Source organism: Galendromus occidentalis, unplaced genomic scaffold (genome assembly GCF_000255335.2).
Source record: "Galendromus occidentalis unplaced genomic scaffold, Mocc_1.1 scf7180000075388, whole genome shotgun sequence".
Taxonomy (NCBI): domain Eukaryota; kingdom Metazoa; phylum Arthropoda; class Arachnida; order Mesostigmata; family Phytoseiidae; genus Galendromus; species Galendromus occidentalis.
Genome location: NW_003803378.1, coordinates 635,388 through 660,050, shown reverse-complemented (window position 1 = coordinate 660,050; position 24,663 = coordinate 635,388). Strand labels below are relative to the sequence as shown.

At 52.6% G+C, this 24,663-nt stretch overlaps 1 protein-coding gene across 1 annotated transcript in view; it reads right to left on the bottom strand.

Moving 5' to 3' along the window:
- Positions 1-24,663, bottom strand: part of LOC100898722 (tachykinin-like peptides receptor 86C) — a 94,416-nt gene continuing 69,753 nt past the window's right edge. The window contains exons 3-6 of the mRNA XM_003737010.1: positions 8,701-8,851; positions 6,365-6,561; positions 288-486; positions 1-93 (exon numbers count right to left, since the gene is read on the bottom strand). Coding sequence (XP_003737058.1) covers positions 1-93; positions 288-486; positions 6,365-6,561; positions 8,701-8,851 — 640 coding nt within the window. The remainder of the gene's footprint in view (positions 94-287; positions 487-6,364; positions 6,562-8,700; positions 8,852-24,663) is intronic.

The following is a 24,663-nucleotide window of genomic DNA, read 5'->3' as shown; positions in this document are numbered from 1 at the left end:
CTACTCTTCTAGACGCAGCTTGTCTTCCGGAGCTTTATGCACGGCGGGTCTCAGCGGGCTAGCGTCGTTGGCTTTCCTCGCCTGATGCCCCCTCTGAAACTTGGAACCAAAATTATTCTACTAGAAAACTGCTTCCATCCACAGAAAACGTGCGAGTTTGCCTTTTAACATCCAGCTGAAGCACTCTTTCCACAATCGGTACTCCCGGAGAGGAGCGCCACCATCGGCCTGTTTGCGCCGTGATCGTACTAAGCGGCCTGAAACCCGACGGGAGATTCCCAGATTACCTGATAAGCGCCGTTTCTATGCACGGCAGTGAGCACGAGGCATTCCGTACCCGTCTGGCTCTTTAGAGTTCGGCGATGCGGGCTGTTGTTGTTGAACGTCCAGTCGCTTTGGAGTCGTTCGACCTCGCTGCATTTGTGCCCCAAGCCGCTGCCGAGGTTGCAGCAATAACAGAGGACAAAGCGGAAGTAACTCCGAAATCTGGAATCGAAATCATTATTGAAAAATCAATCGTCGTACATAAGTCTCCGTCGCCGCGAGACCCCATCGGAGGTAACATCGCCGGATTATGCTCGATTTCGAGCAGGATGGAAGTCGCGATATCAGCTGAGATCAGCTTATGGATCTGTTCTGTCGTATCGGTACACGCCGACAATCTTTGCATTTTTCCCTAGGAACGATGTCGGATCAGATTCTACTCATTTTCCGTAGTAGGTGGGTCTCTCGCGAGTGGAAACTTCGGAAGGAAGCCGTGGCATGGTCGAGAATCTTCGAGGATAATCTCCAAATGGCATAAAGCAAGGACTACACGGAAGCTTCGTCGAGTTCTGCGCGGAGAGATAGTCTTAAAGGAAAAAAATCTGGAGAGTCGGAAGCTCCGACTCGGAGCGACTTTCATGGGGGGACTATGACGCACTTATGGATTTTTCCGATCTCTTCCATTTTCGTAGCATTGAACTCTTGCCTTGTCTGCAAGTTCCGCAGTGCTCTCTGCAGCTGAGTTTGTCAACAATTTCGCGAATCCTGCTTGGAGAATCTGATCTGATTTTCTCGAATGAAGACTCTATGTCGAGCATAGGTTTACTCCCGACGGGCAAAGTTGGGGATACCGGAGTCGTCCGACCATGAACTCAGTCGAAGGGAAAAACAGGCTACACCAATGTCTCTTCCTTGTAGGGGTTCGGAGCTTGCTACAAGCTCAGGAAATCCCGATCCGATTTTCCATGATGATATCATCCTCACCCGCTCGGAGGGCATTGGGCCCGAGTCTATGAAATTCGAACGAGGGTCGCAGCCGTTTTGAGCCACGGGGTATATCGTGACGCGGTAGCCCGCCATCGAGAGAGCGCAGGAAATCACGAACCGAATCCCCAACCGAAACCGTGTCTAGAGTCCCACTCAATCGTGGCTCTGTAACTCGAAATGGATTGTAGAGCGTGTGAAAACCCTTGGCTTATACACTTGTTTTTTGTGAACGAACGACGCTCCGTCTGTTCGTCATCGAGCACGCCGATCCGACTGTTTGTTTTAGTCAAATTTATGGCTGACTTGCTTTATGAGCAACCACCTGAACTCTCCCCTCGATTTGTTCGTGGTATCTCCCCTTCTTCAAGCTTATTGTTCTGAGATCAGTACTCGAACCCCTGCTCACTCATAAAGTCATCATTTTATGTCGACCACTCGAGAGTCGGAAAGGCGACACCTCGGAAGGAGATCATCCTTACCGAGACGATGCCTCGGTTACGAAGATTTTCGTCACTGAGAGCTTCGTTGCTCGTCGCCTTCCGGGGCCGGTTCCACCGTCCCGTTCTCCAAAAGTCTCCGGTAGTGCTCAGTGCCCCCCACTCCGAGTTCGAGCCGGGAAATCCAGTCCCTGTGTTTCTGGGAAGCTATCGAATCGCGACTCGGCTCATGAGAGAGCGGGTGGGGTCGAGTTGATGTGAAGCACATGTTCTTGATGTTGCTTCTCGTTCCGTAATCGCCAGTCTAGCTTTCGGATCGGTCCCGCTCATCCCCGATCGACTCTTAAAGGTCCTCTGGATCTCTGGCCCGTTCATTTTCGGTCTCTGGTCGTGTGGTTCGGTCGCGGGACGGGAAACAGTTTCAATGGCCGGTGTGTGAATCATCATAGTTTCTGCCTCTTGTCAGAGACTATGTTGTTGCGTCTTGCTCGTTGTCGTCATTTCTAAGCCTGCTCTGTAACCGGAGCCACGTGCGAGAGGCCTTTCAGCCCCGACTGCACAGCGGCCTCTCGCTCTGATTCTCGCTGAACTTCTCTCGACGTGTTTCGCTAACTGGCTTTCGGTCTCTCAGTGAGAATCCGCTCGGTGGGAGTTTGGTCGCGTGGAAACGACTCGATACTCCTCCTCGATCAACTTCGAGGCGAACGCTCCGCAATTCTACGTCTCAGACTGGTCTGATTGACAGGGAGCATTTCTCTCCCAGACCCTTCGTCGACGCTTCGAGCTTGTTCAAACGCATCACGGGGATCCAGAAGCTCCATGTCTACTTTTCTGAGGAACGTGCAGAGATCACCTGGACTCCCATCTTCTCGAGAGCTGTATGGCTTCGAAGATCACAAAATCGAGAGATCCGAGGGGAAACGATCCCGGGAATGTCGAATGTTGTCGCACGCTCTCCCCTGAGAGCTCAAAAAAAATTCTATGGATAAACCGATAACTCGCGATCCGGAAACCCGTTCGGTACTTCGCCCCATTTCGATCCGCGATCGAACAATGAGTTTCGCTCCGCGACTTCCTTATCCTGTCCTGAGTAGAGAGCAGCAACAGATGACAATTCACTCAACAAGAACTAGAGATGGATAACACGAGACTAACAAAGTGAGAGATATCACAAAAAAAACACAGAAGCACGGACATCGGGGAAAAGCTGGTGTTGGAATCATGAATGCAGTTAAGACATCCCTATTCTCGGCTCAGAAACACCGACTCCAAGATAAGTTGAATGACATTTCAACCTTACGACTCGCATGCTCGTTCACATATCAGCGTCGTGACGATTCGGCCCGAGTGATAATTCGTGAGAAAGACGAAGATAAACTCCGAGTGAGAGTCTAAACGTCTAAAGAGGCTCGAGCCGTTCGACTAGCTTGCTTGCTTTCTTCCATCCTCAGAATCTAATCTCTCGCTTGAATCTCCGATGAGTTTAGCACCACCACCACCAACAACAACAGCTACTACAACGAAAGCGACACTACCGACAACGAATCAGGGCCTCTGGTTTGACCGTCGAGATGACTAGAATCTCTCCGTTCTCGACTCTGGTTGTTCGAGAAAGTTTGTCTTTCTTTTTATTTCCCGGGGATATGATACGGCAATTCATCGCCCTCGACGCATTCGATCCTTTCACAGGTTGTTCGGCCGGAATACGGGGGATTTCCGAGCCTGATCGGCTTCTATCTCATCACGTTTCGACACAAAAACCTGAGCCGGTCGAATTACTCCACACAATAGCCGGGTGAGCGTGAGCTATCAGGATCGGATGCTTCCGCAGCTCCGAGGAAGAGGGAGCAATTGAGAGAGCGGGTCAATTTGGAGATCCCTGTGCGCCAGTGTTCGAGTCCGCCTGCACTGAATCGAGACTTGAGAGTCCAATCGATTGATACAGGTAGGAAGAGCGAAGAGCGGTAATTGTTGACACCGAGGTATGGCAGTGCGGAAGGAGACATCAAGACTCGGCAGGTGAGCATTCGATAGCTCTCTGATCTGACCAGCACTAAGTTCGGAGCGCAAAGAATTTCTTGAAAGATAATGTAAGTGGATGCAAAAATGATCCTGTCGATGAAGGAATGTCCATACGAAGACCGAGCTCGAACAGTCGAAACTGCCGACCCGTGGTGTCCCGTGGAGGATGTCACCTACGGATGAGCATTAAGTTCCCATAGTCCAGGAAAGCTCTTTTCCCCCTGTTCCCATCAGAGTTGACCCCCGATCATATTGGACTGACTTTCCAAAAATTTCCGTTTCATGATCACTGACGCGGTGCCGAAACTCTGACTTTCGCCAGTCCATGACGAGAGCCGCCGAGAAAATTGAAAATTTCCGGAGCCAATGGGTCAATCTTTCGGTCGATCCGGAAGCTTCCGGCGCTCGAACTACCAACTGTGGAGCGTCAACACCCTTGCCTGCTCCCGGGCCGTACCCATCCGGAATCGGAGAGCATGGGTAAGGCGGAAAACTGAGAACCCGCGCAAAAGCATCGGGACTAATCTTGGTTGAATCATTTTGTCGTTTCTGCGGAGAGTTTGAGGTGGCCTAGAATACTCACAACACGTTCTCACCGAGCGACCTCGTGATCAGGGGTGACTCGTTATAAGGGTCGGAGAGAGAGCGTCAATGATTCCGCAAAATCTCACCGGGGATCACCGAGAGTTTTCTGTGTCGGTATCAGTTCTCATCGACTTCGTATTCCGCCCCCGTATCCCCTTATCACGACAAGGCACGGGTATATCGTGCCGGAAGAGCATCATTGGGATACTTCACATAAAACCGCTCACATTCTCCTCAAGTACGGGTCAAACGCTGATTTTCAACCGTCATCAAGCGATTCCCTCGAGAGCTGTCCTCATTGTAAGGGCGAAGGTCCCGAGTCCGATGAAGCAGAAGTGTTCTCCCCGGTGTCGCTCCGGCTCTCTTTTTGTTATCGTTCGGATCTCTTCTCAGGCCGCAACAGCGCTGTTCTGATTCAATACGTCGTTCAGAGAGTAAGAGGATGATCCATTTGCCAGAAGCTTTCCTTCATTCGAAAGTCATCACCTCTATCACCGTAGGTTCTGTCTTTTTCTCTCTGCTCTTATTGGACAGTTTTTGTCGAGCTAGAATCTCTAGCCTCTCGTTGTCTGTTGTGTTCTTACTCTTCACACTGCTCAGTTTCTCGGTCTCGTTGTCAGCCGGCGGGCAGGGGAAAGATGACTCTTTTTTTTCTCGAGATGTCAGTAAAAGCTACATCACAAGACTTATTGTCAAGAGCAGCACCCGCTCCACTTGCGCACGAATACACAACGAGCCAGAACCAGATGGGAAGAAATTACTCCAAGAAAGCGCGGGAGAGAGGGCGGCGGCTCGCATGATATTTTTTCCCCGCGGACAAAACCCAGATTCAAAAGTTCTCGGAGTTCACGGAAAACACCGACCGATGACAAACGCGATGAATGAGGGGAAAAACTCGGAGCTCGAGCCGAAATTTCGGAGTAGAGTTCGCGGGGGTTTCTCCCTAAAACGAAAGGATGAGGACCTCCGTCGGTTATGATCTCGGTGTGGGAATTTCGCACATGGCACAAGATCTCTCCGCCCTCAGCAGAATCCTGCGGTTTCAGTCTCGTTTTCGTCACTCTGAAGCATGCTGACGATCGAATGAGATATTGGAATGGAATACGCAGAGGGAAAGAGTGTAATCCGACGTTTATCTCGTGGATTAGCGGGGACTCGATCGCATAATCGGACAGAGGTTCGGAGAGCAGTGAGCCATCTCATCCAGCCCTCGTTCGAGATGTGCCTTTCTAGATTCCCAGCATTTCGAGGCGAGAAATGACAAGCGGCGAATGGGATCCGAAACCCCTGTATCCAACAAAGATTTGAGGAATAGGCAGGTCGTCCAAGCGGTTCCTCCCAATGGAAAAAACTCAATCAATCTCTCTCGGAGCGGCGCACCATATATCCTCGAAGTCAGCGATTCATCTCTGAGTTCTGAGAGCAATCTAACGAAGACCAATCCGCTGCCCGCGAGTATTACACTGGTCTCCCCGACGCGATGAGCAGCTCTCGAGCAGGATGAACCCGCTGCTGATTGGTGCCGATGCGGGGTAGTCACTCATCGGGTTCGTGCCATCGGAAACGAATAGTACCGAGTGGATGCGGGTATAGGAGTTTCCATTAGGCTCTGCGTCTCGATCGCCACACCCCGAGTCCGATGAGCCGCCAGCGGCGTCTGCGTTTCTCCTGCAGTGCCGCGTGTTCGGAGGAGACGTTACGCTCGCCTCAAACAATGAGGGAATTCGCGAGCCCGTAGGAATCGTCCGAGCGACATATCTCGAATACAATCCGGTGACATGGGATTTTTCACCCACTCCGAGTCTTCCGCATTCCGGAAATTATATCGCATAAAGGTATTGGATTCGGGGAGATATGCGCGGGCAGGCTGATCTCCCAGACGGGAATTCCACGACACTAGTACCGTCTCGATTCGATCTCGAGCTCAGCCATGGGCAACGTTTATCATTTTTCGCGCTTTGCGGAAGCCGTGTCCGAATATGCAGCTTGTCTGGAGGGATGATGACATCATGTAAACGAGCCGAGAGCCCCGCCCTCGCTCGGTGAGAAGTAAGCGAGAGGAAACCCACCTGGAATTCATCCAATAGTAGATGAAAGGATTGTACATGCAATTGGACATCGCTAGCCAATAGATTATGAGGTACAACGGCTGAGCCCATGACGAATATGTAACCGCCGGATCTAGGCACGTGAAGATGAAGTATAGGTGATATGGGAGCCAACACACAGCGAAAATCAGAACGACCACCACAAGCATCCGAACCACCTGCAAGGGGAAAAATTTAATTGTCTTTATTCGAGCCGACTCGGTCTTTTGGTGCTGTAAACATCGGCACTGTGAACATCGCATGAACATCCAAGTTTAGGACCTCGAATTCATGAGCATCAAGTCGTATTATTCAAATTCTACGTGGCTCTGCTTCTGATGCTTCTCTTCCTACACCCGAGTGTACAAATGATCGGATGATTCATTCAAAGAGAAATCCAGAAGAACGGGAGGAAATTGTGGCACCGAGAGAAACATTGATCGGCGCAGAATAAACAGCTGTTCCTGCTGTCTGTCAGATTTCAGACAGAAATTCTATTCAGAGAGAAGTTCAAATCTTCTGTCCGCATACTTTTTTTTTTATCCCAGCATCCGATACGTAAATCAATTTCTAGGGTAGCGGCGGCCGCGGGTGACCTGATGACCCTCAGGTTCCTTGAGAACATTTGAAATACGCCTGGGAGAGAGAGGCTCATGCGGACGGCGAGGAGAGAGTCGGCGTTCCCGCTTCTGCGACTCAAACGCCTCTGCTGGAGAGGTGAACGGCGTAAAACTCGAGGGAACTCTGTTGGAACATCGTAGTTTAGCCTCGGAGGCCGAGAAGCATTCAAACACCCACGGGAGTTTCAATAGACGGAAAGTCTGCATTCATCCGAGAGAGCACTGGGGAGTCCATCAGAAGTATTCTCAGTCAGTCATTCAGCGACTCAAGCCCACAGGACTAGAGATTGCACCCAAGTTCCAAGTCGAGCAGGCGCTTTTAGTCTCGTGAGCCTCACCTTCGGTTTCGGAGGCGGAATTCGTTCGACAGCATCACGCTAAGCAGTAATCGCGCAATTTCCGGAGAGCTCGCGCGTCATCTTGCGGGACGGGTTCCGATCATCGAATCGAGAAACAAGAAATTCGTCCAGTTCCTTCGCATGGACACTTCAGAACTCGCATGTCCTGAGCCCTGAGCCCGCTTGAATTTGCCAGCGAAGTTCCGACATTCGATTCTGACAAGTCTGATTCGATCAGGACCGATTAATACATATGGACTGTTGCGATCAGTCAGTGCTCTACTGAACGAAAATTCTCGCGGTCCGCATTGGTGCCTCCTTTCGGAGCGAAGCTCATTTTCTGAAATTATCCTCGATACTGGAGAAGACCATGAGAGAGCAGAGATGCTGGACCGGAATCCCGGAGACCTTCCTTATTTCTTCCTGTTTCCGCTCGTATAGTGTGAGCTCCCCAGATTCTCGATCTCGCGTCACCGCCTAGAGTCATGACGTCGCTGAGCGGGCCATTCGGAAAAAGTCGATTTAGTCATCGGAACGTGGTTAGACAAGAATTTCGGTTTCCGAGAATCGGCGGATCGGGACTCTACGCTGGACCACCACGCCAGAGTGAATCGGACCTTCGAGAGACTGCCTCGAGTTCGGAACTTATCATAGACCAGCTCTATGAATCGGATTACTGAATGAGATTTGAAACTCTTGCGATCGGAATAAAAATCCCGAGCAAGCCCGGGTCCATGGTCGGGTTTTCCACAGTAAATTTTTTTTGGTCATTTATGGACATTTCGCGGAGCAATTAGTAATTCGACTTATTCACGCTCGATCCATGGTCGATTCGTGATGCCGGACCAAGAGGTTCGGATTCCGCTAGAGCCCGGAACGCTGCCTTCGGAGAGTTTCCTCGCCGAACATCACGCCCCTTGGCAGCGCTACTCTCGACGCTGATGCTCGGCGTTTAGTTTCCGTCAGACCCTTCATTTTCATTTCAAGGTTTGGTAAACTTGGTACAGAGGTCGACACGACGGGGAATCGCGAGAAACGTTCAGTTGGGACTTTTCACTGCTGAATTTTTCCCATATCCCAATCGGAGTGCGGTAGATTGGATATCTGATCAGAAGCTTCGACCCCCGAAGTCTGAGCATGATTTGATAATCATTATTCCAAGTTTCTTTCGATAAGCTACAACTCGGAGTTCGGCAGGGATTTCCCGAGATTAAGTTCCATGTATCAGATCCGCAGAGATTGGTAGAGCGGATTATAAGTCCGCTCCTCGTCCCTGACCCGGCAGCCGATCGAAACGCATCTCGAAGTTCTTAGTTAGACCAAGTTCCCTACAGATGAGCCCGAGTGGGGGAAAACTTACTCTTTGTTTAGAGCGTATGGCTTCTTTCTGACGCTCAGTCTGTTCACCGATTCCTTTGCTTCTCCAAAGTACATGACCCATGATCGAGTACGCTATCGCCATGGTAAACATCGGTATGAAGTACGTCACGATCATGAAAACGACGTTATATCTGCAAAGAAAATTTTCTATCTTTATCCACGTGGAGGATGTCGAGACTCAGAAAGTCGAAATGATTCCGCTCGCCTCGATACAGTAGAGCCTCGCTGAAAGGGAATTGAAGATACCGACCGACACGGTCGGTTGTATCCGGAGTCCGTTCTATCCGAAGATGGGAATTTGATTCGCAATGGAAGGTGAAAATCATAGGGGACACCACCGCAGCCACCCTCATGACGCGTAAAAGGGCGAGAAACCCCGCAAATCGTCCTATGGGATATCGCTCCCGAAATTCCTACTCTCAATGATACGTCCGTCATAAGGACCGATCTGATCAGCGTGGGATCAGATGGGAGCAGATCGGACCGGGCCTGGGAGTCGGTCTGTTAAATCCGGAGGTCCCTATTGGTTCTACTATAGCCGAGCCACTTAGCATTGGATACCCCATAGGCTTGTCCTACTCAGATTCCCTCATTTGACACAGCCACCGCTTCCTTGCCCTGTGATGATTTCCGGGCGAGGAGAACTGCCAGAACCGATCAAGCGATTCTTCGGAGTTCATAAGCACTTAGTCCCCCCTCCCCTCCATTTCCCTTCTGACCCCTGAGGCAATACGGACTCCTGGCAACAACAGAGTCCTTCACGATCGCGTACGATCCAGTGAAGCAAAAAAAATGGAGTTCCCGTCTGGAACATTCAATCTTTAATGAGTCGAGAGTTCGAAATTGATGGTTGTCTGACGGAGAATATTCTCAAGGTTCAGAAAACTCGGTTATATGTATACGTTGGACTTAAGTGGATTCTTCATGTAGAGAGGTTGCTTCAGACAAATCTTGTTTGCTCCATTATTTGCGAAGTCCGTCTAGAAGTTGAATTCGAGTCTCATCTTGCGAACGAGACCGAAAGTATCTACACAGGCGCAGGAAGCGCTCGCTTTCCAAAGAGTTTTTCCATCAGAGTTCATTGATGAGCCTCGATCTCGCGAGAGGTGAAATTTGTGTGGACAAGCCCAGAAATTCGATAGAGAGCCGCCAAAGCAGGAGGGAAGAATCCGACCGCGCACATGGCCCGCCAGTTGTGTGTTATGTGCTCTGAAGCGACAACGTGCAGACGTTCAAGCTGGACCACGTTCTAGAGTCTCAGCTCCGGTTCACCGCTCATGATGTGTCCTCCAACGAAAGGTATTTTAGTTGCGAAACCTCGTCCGATCGCCATGTGCTCTCAATTAGGTGGAGAAGCGGCTCTAGGATAATGCCATTAGGGGGAAACGTAAAGTTTTCGTCGTTCGAGAACCTCATTCCGACCCAATCCGGAGTAGAGAACGCTACGCCGCGTGTTGTCGAGACACCGCCACCGTTCCATTCCGCATGTCGGCGCAAGCTCCGTTGGCATCCCATTCCTATGCGAATGAATTGAGCCACATGGACATGACAACAGGAGCTTCTCTTCGATGATTCGATTCTCGAGCTCAGTATCATGAGAGGTTTCTTTCTTCATCGATCGTTTGCCTTTCACTTCGGAATCTGAGGAGAATTTATGCTGCAACGACCCGGTCGACTCCGCAACCCTGGTCCTAAATGCATTCAATATCTCTCATTTTCGGGGATAGATTCCATCGATATCGTCTGTATCGGAAAATTCATCTCTGAGCGGGGGTCTCACAATCATTTCCTTAATTCGATCAGCTCATAAACATTATTATTACTGATCGATTTTTCCGACGGGCTTCAAATGTGATTCGCGAGAATCTCAAAAATCGATGGGTCCCAGTGGATGAGCACTCGCTGCGGCCGCGTTCAGCTGTTTTAATATGGAGGTTCTTCATACATGCAATGCTTGTCGTGGCTTTTCATGTGAATCGGCCGAATCTGCGTTCGCTCCTTTCGAGATGACACTCGTCCAACTTCGACCGCAATTGATTTCCCACGAGCTGTCACATGCCCAGGATCTTGTAGCGATCAGGAGCTATAGAAAAACAATGTCTCGAATCCCGCGACGGCATGTTGAGTGGACACTTGGACGGACTCCTCCTTCTGTCCGAGTTTGCATGAGAATAGAGATTCTATCTTGTGAAGTACACTGGGAGCGTGTCACCCGCTCCGAGTCTCAAGGGGGCGCCTCAGGCGGGGGTGCGCATGAAAAAGGTTCTGCGCTTGGCCTCCGAGCTCCGACCTCCGAGCCACGTGTCGAATGAGTATTTTCGTTGACCGTCTCCGTCGAGTGGACTGAACGCAATCCGTAACCCTTCTTGGCAACGACTGCCATGCGCGGAATTTCCATATGACTCTCGAGTACTGTGTCCTCGGTCGAGATGCGCCGAAATCGAAGAAGCTCGATGTTGACTTTACGGAGCCATGTTGACAGCGACGGTCATGCCATTCACGGTGGATCGATGTCACGCCGCGATAACCTTTGAGCAGAATGCCAACTTGGAGGAAAGCGGCCTCAAGGTTTTCCTCACCCGAGCGACCCGATCGGGTGCTCCACAGAACAACGGGAGACTCTCACAAACTATCAGGAGTCCGGCAGCGCGAACGTGGAGCCCCCGAGCTTGACTTCGGGGGTTTGGAAGCGATGCAATCCAATAAGTCTACAGACGTGGGAATTTTTTTCACTCAACTGGACCAGATCTTGCTCCCAGTGGGACCCCCGAACTTTAACGATGGATAGTTAGCCGCCCGGCGGACTGACTGTTCGATTTCGCTCTCAGGCTAGGGCTCATCTTCGCGCTCCTACTCATGGGGGGATTCTGTGGTCTCCGGCTCAGCCTTGAATTTTTAGAACTGGAGCGATCTTCGATCGGATCGTTCAGGAGAAAATTCAGAGCAGTCAAATTAGGATAAACCGTTCTGAGTATCCGATGAGTCTCCCCGTAATCGATAATATCGTCGTCGCGATTTACCGCGTCGATTCCTATTTGACGCAGCATCATTTCACGGTGTCTTCGTCATGAAATGCCTTGATTCTCGGGGTGGGGTTCGGAAACTGAAAATTTTGAGAGTTCGCTCCGTCCCCTCCCAGGACATACGTTTCGGATCGGCATCCTCCCCCTTACGCAAAGGCGTAATTTTTCCGGGCGAATTGACAGCGTGGAACACTGAGCTCACGGTCGCCGAACTCACGTGCTCGACTCTAACTGGTGGTTGTGGCGGTGCTCCAAGGGGCCAGCCGCCTCGTAACGAGTCGACGGCTGCCGCCGCGCCGCTGCCGTCGTCGCTCGACTCTCGACCAGCTTTCGGTCCGCGGTGTCACGCCAGTAGTCAGAGTTGGCACAATTGCTTTTTGGAATAGACTTCCTTGTTGAAACGTCACCGAAATCCGTGCTTGTTCAGAGCAACAGCTCTCAGTCAGCTCTATTTATGTTTCTGTAGGGAGTTCTGTAGCGAAAACCTCCTCACGTGGTGAGCGACGAGCCGATCGTTTCAGGACGATAAAAAATCGAAATCCGCGACATCGCGGGCGAGAGTCCCGAAATGAGATAAAAAGGTTTAGTGCTTGTTCCAATGACGAACTCTCGAATGTCGGGAACATGCCGGCGGGGACCAGAGAGAGATGAACCCTCCTTCGATTTCGGTGTCTGGACTATGGGCCGACCGTCGAGCTAATTCGTGAATTTCCGGAATTTCACGAATTCGCCGAGATCGACGACATTCCCCGTTCCGTACGAGTCGGTCACCGTTGCCCCGGATTCGTTGGTGTCCGGGACGGGTCGTCAACCGCGAGCCGCCTCTTCCGGGGAAATGTTCCATGGTTTTCGATCGAGTTTCCACTCGGCATGTGGATACATTGGCGGCAATTCGAGCGTTGGTTTCTGCGGAGCCGCGAGCGGCGTGTTCGCCGCCGTCTTTGAGAGCACTGGGAGTCGGTCCTATCCCATCTAACTAGCCGTTTGTAAATATTGTAGGAATTCTCCGCGGGTTTCGAGCGAAACGAGCGGCTCGTCTCGCGGCGTTGGAACCAGGCGGCTGACGTGGAGATCAGTGCTGTTGAACAACAGTGGTTGGGCTCACTGCTTCGCGTAGAGACAAAGTCGGTCTCGAAAAGACCGGCAAACGTCAGGGATTATTCGGCGGGAGCGCTAGTCTGCGCTTCATCTCGCAGACATCGAGAATCCCCGCACGCGAGCGTGGTCGCGAACACGCACGAGATTAGCCACGTCCAACTCGGACCAGATTGCGCGTACGTTCCGCACATTGAGCTGGACGATTTTCTCACCCATCTCCATTATCTTTCCGCGATTCCGAGTCCAGCCTCGAAATCCATCCGGGGATCGAGCCACAGGCGAAAGGAGGAAAAGGTTCCAGGAATACTGACTCCTGCTCTTGAGAGGAACCCAGTATAGCTGGTCGACGTGGTTTCCCACAATTTCCGAGAAATAGAAACTCGGTGGATACCTGTGGCCGATGTGGTATTGTGATCCACGTGGCCGGTAGCCGGGAATCGGGACCTTGAAGTCCGCACTGAACATCGTCTTCCTCATTCGAGGAGTGACTGCACTATCCGGAGCAGTATTCCGCTTAGAGATTACAATGTTGTGATCATGAGATGATGATGATGATGAGGATATCGTCAACAGCCCTAAGTAGCGAACTTTGATTGGGGTTCGGATAACCGGTCGTTGTCTACTTTCGAACGCCATTTGTTTAGCCCCTATAAGTGGCCGCCGGCGCGAACGGCCGTTGTCGTCGTTACTCACACCTCCGCTCGAGATTCTAAACAACTCTCGGTCAAAAACCCAGCCGCAGAGCGTCATCGCGTATGATGATGATTCAGTCGTTGTTCGCAATGACGAGTATGTTGATGCTTGGCCATCGTTGATATCGACAGTGTTCCCGTTTCTCGGGCGCTAATCCTTGTCTTCCCGAATTCAAATCTATTCTACGGAAAAATACTCCCGAACGCTCTCTTGTCCCCCGAGCGCTAATCTGGACGTCGATTTCGCATTGATTCAAGATCTCAAGCTCCTGTCTTTCGTTCCACGATTGCTTCCCCGTCAGGATATCAAAGGAGAAGGGGATAAATCGCGTGAATCTGACGGGAACACATCAAAGCTGTGATAATAATTGATCATCGCTTCTCGATTCTCTATCTACAGAGTGATCATCAGCCATATCAGCCCGGCAGCTTTGGGAGGCTTTCGATATTGAAGAACTTGAGTTTAACCTCAAGTTCTCTATATCTCCATCTATATTCGAGCGTCCCTCCCAGCTAGTTTCTCGCTCGGACGGATTCCGGTATTCGAGCCCACCTTTTTTCCACGTAGAGCTCTTCCGTATTCCATGAGTCACGGCTTTGTTTGGGGGAGATTACGGCACGCCGAGGATAAGCGCTGTGGCTGCAGCCCCACGAGGTTGGAAACCGGCTCCGAAATTCCCGCCAAAGACATTGCGGTCGATCGCATGCCAGTCCATCCCCACCAATCCTTCGAAATTATCCAGGACGACGCAAGGCCGGCATCTTGCCGTGTATTCCGGACCATATTTATGATACGTGACGGTCTCATGACAATCCCCGCGAAACGACGAATTTCTTGCAAAATACAGAAGTTTGAGTGCATTTCCGGATATTTCCTTTCATGATAAGTTTTCCCCGGAAATTCCGTCAACGCTCGCCTCGCTGGCTAGACCGTTTGCCGAGCCAAGTCAGAAACCCACTCCCGTTCTCTTTGAAATCTCTCCAATCGACTGAGTCCTGGCTTGCTAAAAGATCAGTATCCACATATACATACGTATTTTACGTATTTTCCCATCGTACCGCACCTCAGAACAGAGGGCTCCTTGAGAGATTCGAATCTTTCCGAGCGACGTGCTGCTGAGAACATTCGCAAAACGTGTCCCTCTGAGCCTCGAGACTTATCCCCAGAGAGGCGAGCATGTATGCATGTCGGTCTGTCTGTCCGTCTGTCCGTCGGTCGGACGGGCTCGATGTCACTCCCTGTTCTGGAGCTGTGTGCCTAGAGTGCGAGCGGGTATTATCGTGACTCATGGAGAAGTGAGGTCACATGTCTGGAGCTCCGCCCTCGTGTTATAACTGCTGCTTAGACTGCTGCTGCTGCTAGAGCCGCCGCCACCACCGCCGCCGCTGCTGCTGGTGTGAGAGCACCCCCTAGTGGAAAGAGCCTGACATAGACTGCGGCTGAACCACCTTACGCGCAAAGAGCCACCGAGTCCAGAGTAGAGCATACCAACCAGAGGTCTCGGCCGACCGGAGTGATTCTCCTCGTTCACCCGAGACATCGATGTCAACTCCTGGTTTCTGTAAACCGAATCTTGGCGCGAATCCCGTTTCTCTTCTCGCTTGAGAGCGCCCGCTAATTGGCAGACTTGCGTTCCGCGAGGTTTCTCCTTCCGGTGAGTTTTGAAATTCTCGGCGGGTTCCGTGGACCCTGGACTCGGCATTCGATTACCGAGCGGAATCCCCGAGCCGGAGTTTATCTCCTCGCGGATCCTTCCATCGATCGCCTCGGCGATCGTCCGCGACTCGGTCTCTTCTTCGACAAGTGGTAACAACTCATCTCTTGAAGAGAGGAGTTCGCTCTCGAGCAGCGGCAGCGGCCCGTACGGAAAAGAACCCCGACGTGGAATCCAGCGACGGCGGCGCTGTTCGCGATCGAATCGGAAGATCAACAGAAAAATTCGAGTAAGTGCTCAACATCTACATAGATGTCGCGGCAGCAGAGTAAGTTCGTAGACAAGCGGCTAGAGTATCGAGTGAGCGAGAGTGGTGTCGGCGAGCAGCAGTCAGTTCGACAACAGGCAGCGGTTCGAACTGAACGCTACGACGACGACAACAGCGGCGACGTCGACGACGGCGGCCGCTTCAGCGGCAGTGGTGGTGGTGGTGTTGGCGTTTGACGGCCGGCGGTCGGAGTGGCATTGCCAGCGCCAGCGTCGAGCCCTTTCCCGCGTGTTCGCCTCCGGCCGCGCACCGACACTACAGGCTACGGCTCCACAGACGACGTCCATTCGCGACCCGAGTCGCGCGCGCGCACCTTCGACGCTAAGGCAACCCTGTCGTCGCTGCCGGCTGCCTGAGCAGCAGCAACCTGTTGACTGTTGGTCTCCTATCGTCTAGCGGCGGCCGTTCTCGCCGTCATTGCGTAGTTTCGAACTCCAAGTGCCCAGCCCCAAGGCAGTGCGTGATTCTTCGTCGAGCGACTCCGGTCGGGTCGCTTCGAAACACTCCCAGGGAGCTCTGAATTGAACTCTTAAGAGTCAAGCTCGTGGAGCCGTAGCTCGTGCGTTCGTTCGTTTGTTCGTTCGTCTTCTCGACCACGGTCCCTCGCTCTCTAGCCCCGGTGACTCTAATCGGTCGGTGTTCGGTTGTACGATTTTCGGTTGATTTTGGTTGCAGCTAAGGCAACACATCCAGCCGTGATGCAGTTGGAGATAGCGGCCGCCGGCGGAGCTTCGCTGATTCCGATTCCGTCTCCACCGAATTCGTCGACCGCGCACATAGATCTCCCAACTCAGATGCCTCCGGCCTTCAAGATGGCAGGGCTTACGTGGTCCGATCAGGAAACTTACGAGCTCATCAAGATTTGGGCCGCCGACCGCGATATGCTCGACGGAACTTCGAGAAACAACAAGGTCTACGAGAGCATGGCCGCGCAAATGAGGACGCTCGGCTACATGAGAACCGCGCTCCAGGTCAAGGAGAAAATGAAGCGGCTCAGGAAAGAGTACAAGTACGGTAAAAGATCGAAGAAGATCGCCACATACCATGAAGCCCTGTCCTCGGTGCTCTCGGGACAGCCCTTCAAGCCCTGCAACATCCCGCTCAGCAATCATCCGAATCCCCCGATGAAGATCGACCACGACAGGGAAAGTCTACCGGGGTCCGAAGACTATCCGAACACGGATCATGAAGATGGTGAGTCCGAACTTCGTTTTCCTCTTGTTTTTTTCCTGTTTCAGAGTGATTCATTAGCTCTGTGGAACTCTGTTGAGGGAAGAGCATTCCGGGGAGCCTTTTGTTGAGTCGAGCGTGAAAGGCCACGAATCGAGTACCGCTCCGACTTTGGGCTTCGAAGCTCTCCCGGGCGGATTCGGATTTCGGGCTCGGGGCCTGGACCCTTGAGCCAGGGTTCTATTCGAGAAGGAATTCGAATCCGGGTTGCGGGCGAAATTCACCGGATCCTCCGGATTATTTGATTACTGATATACCGATTGAGTCTCTGGTGGGTTTGAACTCTCGGAGTTCCGGCTCCGGGCTCGAATCCTCAGTTGGGAGAATTGTCAAGTGAACAGAACTGAGAGGAGCTCCGTACTTTGGTCAGTTCTCGACACGATGTACCGTTGGAAACTTCCGAGCGGCTCGATGAAGTTGTTATTTTTTTCGGTCGGAGAACCAAGGCCATTCCTCCAAAACAGGTTGCCAACAAGCCGAGCGAGCGTCGAACGAGCGAAGGAACGGACGGCTCGTCCAAATCTCTCTCTAGCGACATCGCGGTACAAACACCACAATGGGGTGTCCTTGGAACCTATAGACATCGTCTCAAGCGCTCGCGGATGAACTTATTAGGCGATCAAGTCCCGCCGAGCGGCTCCGATTCCCGCGTCGGAATCGATCTCGCGATCCCGAGTCGCCCTTTTCCGTCGGTGATTTCCTCCGTGGAATCGACTAGCTCAGCTGATTCATCCCGTAGTTGGGGCGGTGCAAGAATTCCGACGGGCTCAAAATTCTCTCTTGTCCAATCTCTCGATTGCCTCCCGAACGCCTGATATTGATCATGCCTCGAGTCTTCCGTTTGTGTCCGACCCGAAAAGTCGGAGACGAACGAGTTTGATCCGAGTCTGCAAATTCAACGATGGGGGAGGAGCCTGCTGCGAGCCGTCCGTCCCGATGTTCCATTGAAAGGTTTTCTCCACGCGACTTTTTATGCGACTACGGGAGCTTTCCCGTACGCTGGATTGTACGCATCGCGTTTGATACACAACTGTCAACAAGACGTAAATTACGTAAGTGAAAGTGTAATCGCGATCCAGATGTTGCAGTGGGGCAGGTGCCGCACCTGGTGCTCCGTTGGCGTCCTCATAACAGTACCTAGTCGGTCGGCCCCGGCACGTCGCTACCCCTAAGATTTCCTTTTTGTTCTCGTTGTCGAGTTGTTAACGATAGCGGCTGTTTGCCTGTCGCCCGGCAGTTTGTGAGTGTTCCGTTTAAGTGAAATGGACTCTGGCTGGATTGACATTCGTTCATTGCGGTGTGACTCTCCGCTCGTCCACCGCCGCCACTACCATTGCTGCTACCGCCGCCGTCGTCGTCGACGTCGCCGGGTTGTTCTTTCGTTCGTTCGCTCGCTCGTCTGTGTTCGAGAGAGATAGGCCGCCTCTTGGAGGCGTATCGCGGACTTTGTCTGCGAGCCAAGCTCAAGCGGACGGCAACCGAGGCTCAATTCGACGCTCCGTAGGTTCACCGTCGCACGGTCCATTATTCTGCGCTGCGGTTCGCATTGCAACCTTGCTACCGCCAGCTATGCTCCCGCAGTCGTCGTTGACGGCACAGCCGCCGCCACCGACGTTTCAGACCCTGAACTTGTTCCAGAAGAGCATCAGAAACATCGACATGAAGATGGTTTCCGTCAGAGAACATTACTTCTCGGTTCTTCTTCTTTTTTTCTCTCGTCACAACGGAGCGAGCACGAGGAAGTCCTTGACTGTTGATTATTCCGATCTTCCGGCGGAATTTTCGCGGTCAACTTCAGATGATTCGTTCGTCTATGGACAGAGGGCGGGCAGCTGCTCGTAAAGACTTTTTCTCGGACCAACCAAAGCGCGCACAACAGTGGCTATCGAGAGAACACAAGGCCGTTCATCGAACTGTCAGATGACATAGCGTCTGGTTTAGATACGGTCATTCATCAATCATCATCAATCGAATCGACGATGACCGATGATTAATTCCGATGACGCCCGGGAAGTCTTATCGGGAGATTGGAGGTGTCGACGACCAGGAAGCAGAACGAATAATGCATCGCGAGATATGCATTTCGCTTCCGGGCCCGGAACTCACTCAGCTCCAGTCCCCCAGTTTCCCGCCTCCCATTCCCCATGTGACTCGACTCCCTCGATCATTATTCAATCGATCGATCAATCAATCCGGTTCTCGGCGGTATTCCGTACAAATTCGATCGCGACAACATTAGCCATCGTTTCCTCGGAAGGTTCCTCGAGTTTAGATCGCAGTAACTCCCCATCGGGATATTATTATCGCCGCTTTCCACGAATCTTGATTAGGCGTTACGCGTCTCGCATCGGGGCTCGTGGTGCGTTGATTGCGCTCTCGAAGCTCGCAGCGACATCCATTCGGCCTCCTGTCTTCGTGCTGCGGGACTGGCTCCAATGGAACTCCTCGACGACATTCGGTCCATTTTTCGAGATCCACGGAGGAGATTTTCCGTATACGTCGCGCCTGAGCCAGCGTCGAGTGTTGGATTAGGGAGCGGACGGTCCGGAGGGCGAACGACGGCCGCAGCCGTCGTTGACGGGAGTCATCCGCCTTGGAGCTGACGTAAAGGAGCTACGCGCGAATCCGAGCCCGTCATGAGCTGGCTCCAAACCACTGCTCGCTCGCTTCCTTCCTCGGCGATGGTCTTTCGCCTCGGCGGCACGTTTGCCCACGGACTGAAGCCAGTGACTAACCGACTCTGGTCCGCTTGGTCTCTGTTTACGCTTCAGGTCCGAGAAAAAAACCCGCGGAGACGGCGTTCGAAACGAATACATAAACGTGGATTTTCCGCATATTTTGACGACAATCAAAGACACTCTCCAGCGGATGTGCCGAACGGTACGTTCGCCGTCTCTGTTGTGCTTATCCTCTTGAGCGCTCGCTCGACCTCCTCGCGTTCACCCACTTGTTAGTGAGACGCTGGGGTTCTTTGTCGAGACCCAGGTTTCCTCCACGGCGTCCATGAGACCAGAGGAGACCGCTCAAATCATCCGATTCTCGGAGTCCGTACGTCTGTCGATGTCCGTCACGGCGTGAGCAAAGTGCATTCGAAGCTTTGGACCTCCGGTGGTGGAACTCCAAAGTTTGGGACTCGAACAACAGACGATCGATCAGTGGAAAACTATTTTCCAAACGTTTTCTCAGAAAACCTGCCGACTGTTTATCAGCGGACAGTGTTCCGGTTTGGATTAGATCGAGCTAGAAATCACACAGGGCCCGTTTCCCGAGGCTTTTCCGAATAGTTCCTCCGAGCCTTGCTGGCTTCCTGGCGACAGAGCCGCGGTCTCCAAAGCGGATACGACGCCGGCCGATCGACGGCTGGCGCGCGGAGATCATAGAGGGACGTTTTCGGTCCGTTCGCTGCCGGCCTGCTGCTGGGCTTCGCCGTCGCACTCGCATATAAAGTCGTCGTCGTAGTCGTCGTTGTTGTTGTAGTGGTCGTCGCGGTCGCTCGAACAACAGGTTGCCTGCCTCAATCACTCTCCCGCTCGCTCGCTCGTTCGTTCGTTCGTTTAGCCGCCCGTGTGTGTTCGTTGGTAGGTTTGTTGGCAACAGCATCAACAACGGAAGAGCTTGGAACCACTTGTTTCAAGAGAGCGGGGCCTCGACGCCAGCCCGGCCGACTGTTGGCCGCTAGCGTCGAGGCGTCTTTTGGCCGCTGGCGTCTAGAGATCGAGAGCCTTGGAGCTTCGAGATTCGTCGAGACGTCACCGACAGTGAACGTTCCGACCCGGGAATCCGTGAACGGATCGATTCGGGTCGACGCAAATTCACGAATTCATCGATCGATGAGGAAATTCCCGGATCTCCGATCGAGCGCCTAAGGTCCCAATCGGACGCGTCGAGGAACTCCCCTGTAGATTGAGCTCGGTGGTGGACCGACGGAAAAGAAGTCGAGCGGAAAAAAAAGGCCACCGAGCGTCGAAGGCCCGTGTGCTTTAGCTCTCTAGAGCGCTCGAGCTGCTGCTCGCTTGTTTCTGCAGCTGAACAACAAGCGCCGTTTTCACCGACGGCGGCGGCGGCGGAATCTGGAACAACGCCCGCCGAGCAACAACGACAAGCTAAAGTCGGCAGGCCGGCCGGCAAATGGCTTCAAAAAGTTGCTCAACAGACCTACGGCAGAGTTCGTCGAAAGTCCGCGGGCATCCGAGCCGTCCGCTGTGAGCGGACCCAGAAGCAGGCCAAGCGACCCGCAGACAAGGAAGTGGGCACTTCGGACCCTCTGAAGACGACACGACGCTCTGCCGGGGGGAGATTTAGGTCCGTTTGAAGATTGTCGAGCCAACGAGCGACCGAGCAAGCGAGCGAGCGAGCAATCCGCTCTACAAGCCTCGTCTGAAGTGAGGGGGCCCTTATTCATCTCACCCATGAACTCTGGCGCCATCCGCGTTTTCGACGCGCGTTATCTATCTGACGTCCGTATCTTACAACGAGCTCTTGTTTGTTTTGAGCCCCCCTCTTTAAGAAGTAACGGCGTTGAGGTCGGCTCCGAGTTGAGCCGCTCCTCCTACGCAACGTCTGGATAACAGGCCGAGCGGCCATCCGAGCGACCGAGCGACCAAGTGAACGATCTGGTCCGACTCCGAGGAGCGTTCCATTTCGGAGAACGGGAACGCTTCGGAGAACAAATTGGCGAGCCCATTGACAGCCTCGAGAGCTCGACCGCGCTCTAATGTGCCGACCGGCGATCATGCAGGGACTCGAGACGGCCCTGGAGCCCGCAGAGAGACGGACAGACCGACAGGCTGGCTGGCAGGCTGAGCGGTGGTCGCCGGTCGGTCGGTTCGCTCGCTGGTTGGTTGGCAAGGAGCAGCATCACGAGCGGAGCACAGTGTTGTGAGCAATTGAGTCAATTGGATCCAATGAGCCACGACAGAGCTCGAGTCTTTTGGTAGCTCATTTTTTCTCTCAGCCTCTCGTAGTTTGATCGACATCGAATCTGTCGCCTCTTCCATCTAATACTATGCCACCATCGAGTCGACAGCATGCGAACCTCTACATAAAACACAGATGAGATGTTTCCGCCCGAGTTCGTCGCCATCACATGGCGGACTTGGATGCCGCTCGCCATCGATTGAGTTGTTTATGCGGTTCGTCTCCGCCGAACGCAGAGTTCACGGGCTCGCGTTATTCAGCGTGAGATTTTCTGATGGAGCTCGAGCTCCGTGTCTGCTCGAGTGTTCCGGGAGCGCTGGGATTTGCTTCGAACGAGATCCCCCCCCCCTGACGATCAGATCTTGAAACCCGGAACGTCAGGAGAACCAGGACGTGGGTCGGCCGCATCGTTATTAGATTTGTAGTCGGTGCGAGGGAGAGGCAGTGGTTGTGGCGGCGGTGCTCTCGCGGCACTAGCAGCAACGTTATGTATGGGCCTCTCGACCCAACAGGTGGTTTTGTTGGCCTGGTGAAGAATGCGAAGCCGAATCGGGTCGCCCCCACTTGGGCTTCAAGGAGGATCTAGTTGAGGCCTTGGGTAGGCTTTGCGTGCGACTCGCGTTCGTCTTTTGTTGCATTCTGTCCTGACGAGCGATTTTTTAAGGACTGCTTTGTCGAGAGCAGAGATTGGCATCGATGCACAATTATTCGGCGTGCCACGTGACCACCAACCAGCGTACCGTCCATCGTTTGGAGCTCGTGTCAGAATCGTCATTCAGAGTGTCGGAGACGGAAGTCTTCAAGGACGAAATCCCTGAATATCTTCGAGTTAGGGGATTTTATCCAGAGAATTTTCCAATTTAATTTTGCAAATCGAAATTATTCGGCGTGACGTGCTGTTGAGCCAGTCTGCGTATGCGTCAGCCGACAAACAATCTCGAGAAGAAGGAGACCGTGATGGACACGTACGATGCGAACTACGTCGAAGAATCCCGTACAGAGGAATTCATGATCGAGGATCGAATCCCAAGTCGCGAGAGAAACCGGAAGCGTCCGTGTCGAGTCTCTTTAGGCTCCCACATCGAAGCGGTCATTCAAGCTAGAACGTACAGGGTCCGACTGATGCTGTCCGTACGGAATCGGTATCGAGAGCGCCGACGCTCCGTCCTCGAGCGTTTCTGGATTGAACGGATCATGACTCCGGGTGTCAAGATGATCTCTGAGCGTGTGGAACCTTCAATTCGCGCAGAGATCAGCCCTTTGCCCCTCCGAGCCACGATGACTTCGGTGTTTGACTAACAATAAGTCAGTCTACTCGACGTATATGCCCTGGGCGTAGTTCGCGGCGAAGGTTTCAGTCAGAGTCGATTGAATTCCGTGGAAAGGGTCGTGAGCGAAGCCGAAGAACAGATTCCAGGGACGACAACATCGATCGATCGATTCTGCCACCCATCCATCGGAAGTCCGAAGACTTGCTGGTTCGTGATTCGGAACCTCAAGTTCACGGCGGGGGAATTATTTCGAAATTCATTTCTGTATCTCCCAGCAACGAAAACACGACCATCAACATCTCTCGGGCGCTTGGCATCAGCGTTCAGTCATGCACCGCGGAAATCACTTTCTCTTCGTTGTGACGTCACTTCTGAAAGCTGTGATGGTGGTTCCCTTCTTAGCCAATTCGGATAATTCTCTATCAGAGCAGTTTAACAACGAGCGTCCATATCTTCTTTCAATCTCCAATTCGAGCACCTGTTCCGGTTTTTCTAATTTCCACCTTTCTATTAGGTAGCGGTAGCGGTGAGGATCTTTCGTTGTGCGGCGAGTCAAGTGACCGACTGGCTCGCCGGCCGAGTTTGCTTCGACAGAATTTCTATTTCTGGATCTGTTGGAAGGCAGGCAGGAAGGAAGTTGATTTCTCTAGGCCAGGGTTGAATGTAGAAAAAAGCCAGGGTCAAGATCCCGGCAAGGACGTCGGCAGATCGACCGTCCGACCGACCGACCGCCCGCCCGCTCGCCCGACAAGTCAACCAACAGGTGCTTCGCTCATATGGAATCGCTTAGCTCGCTGAACGGGTTGACTTCTTCTGGGTGGCGACAGAGCTGAACTTGAACGAGAATGGAAGGGGAAAAAAAGAAACTAACCCACACACGTCATTAATTGCTAGAAGTCTTTGAAAAGCGAGCTTTTCGACCCGGCATGAGATCACGTTCGACCAGAACGCGCGTGAACTTCCGGTCGGGTCTCCAGTGGACTTTTCTGCAAATTCTCCTCCGACTTCCCGTCGGTTCTCCCTTCGCAGAAGCCATGCGGGAGTTTTCCGGAGAACTCCGCGGATTTTCCAGAGCCAGAAGTTTGGGTTTCCCTGACTTATTTATCAGGATCATTATTATGCTCTGGCTCGTTTTTTTTCCTAGACGAACAATGAGAAAGCCGAACCTGGTCGAACTTTCAGACGATTGCGTGGAGAACGTGGAAAGTTGGTGAAATTCGAGAAACAGCCTCGAATGCCGTGTTCCGCCACGTAACGATAATGCCTCTTGGCAGTACTTGTGCTGAATGCTTCAGAAATGGTTAATCACGAATTTCCTCACTCGAGTAAAAAAGAGAAAGAGATTGACGTTCCCTTCTGGAAGAGACGGATGTTCATCACGTTAGAATGGTCAAGTGTATTTCAATGCCATCCTCCTAGAAATAACATCATCGTCTGGCGAGTCGGTTCGCGAGTTCTCCCGCTACCAGCCGGAGAAGTATGCGCTGATAGTTAGGAATCGCCATCACAACCACGGCAAGCAGCGGCATCAGAAGCGGCCATAGAAGCCGAAGTTGGCAAAGCTGACGCGATGCTAGGTGACATTGGGAAAGTCGAGGAGGAAGTGACCTTGCTTCGAGCCAAGGATCCAATGCCCGGAACAGTCGGAACTATATTTAGAAGCTCAATTCACGAGTTCCGGCGCCGCTCTGCTCCATGGAATATGAGCGAGCGGATAATTCAGAATAGT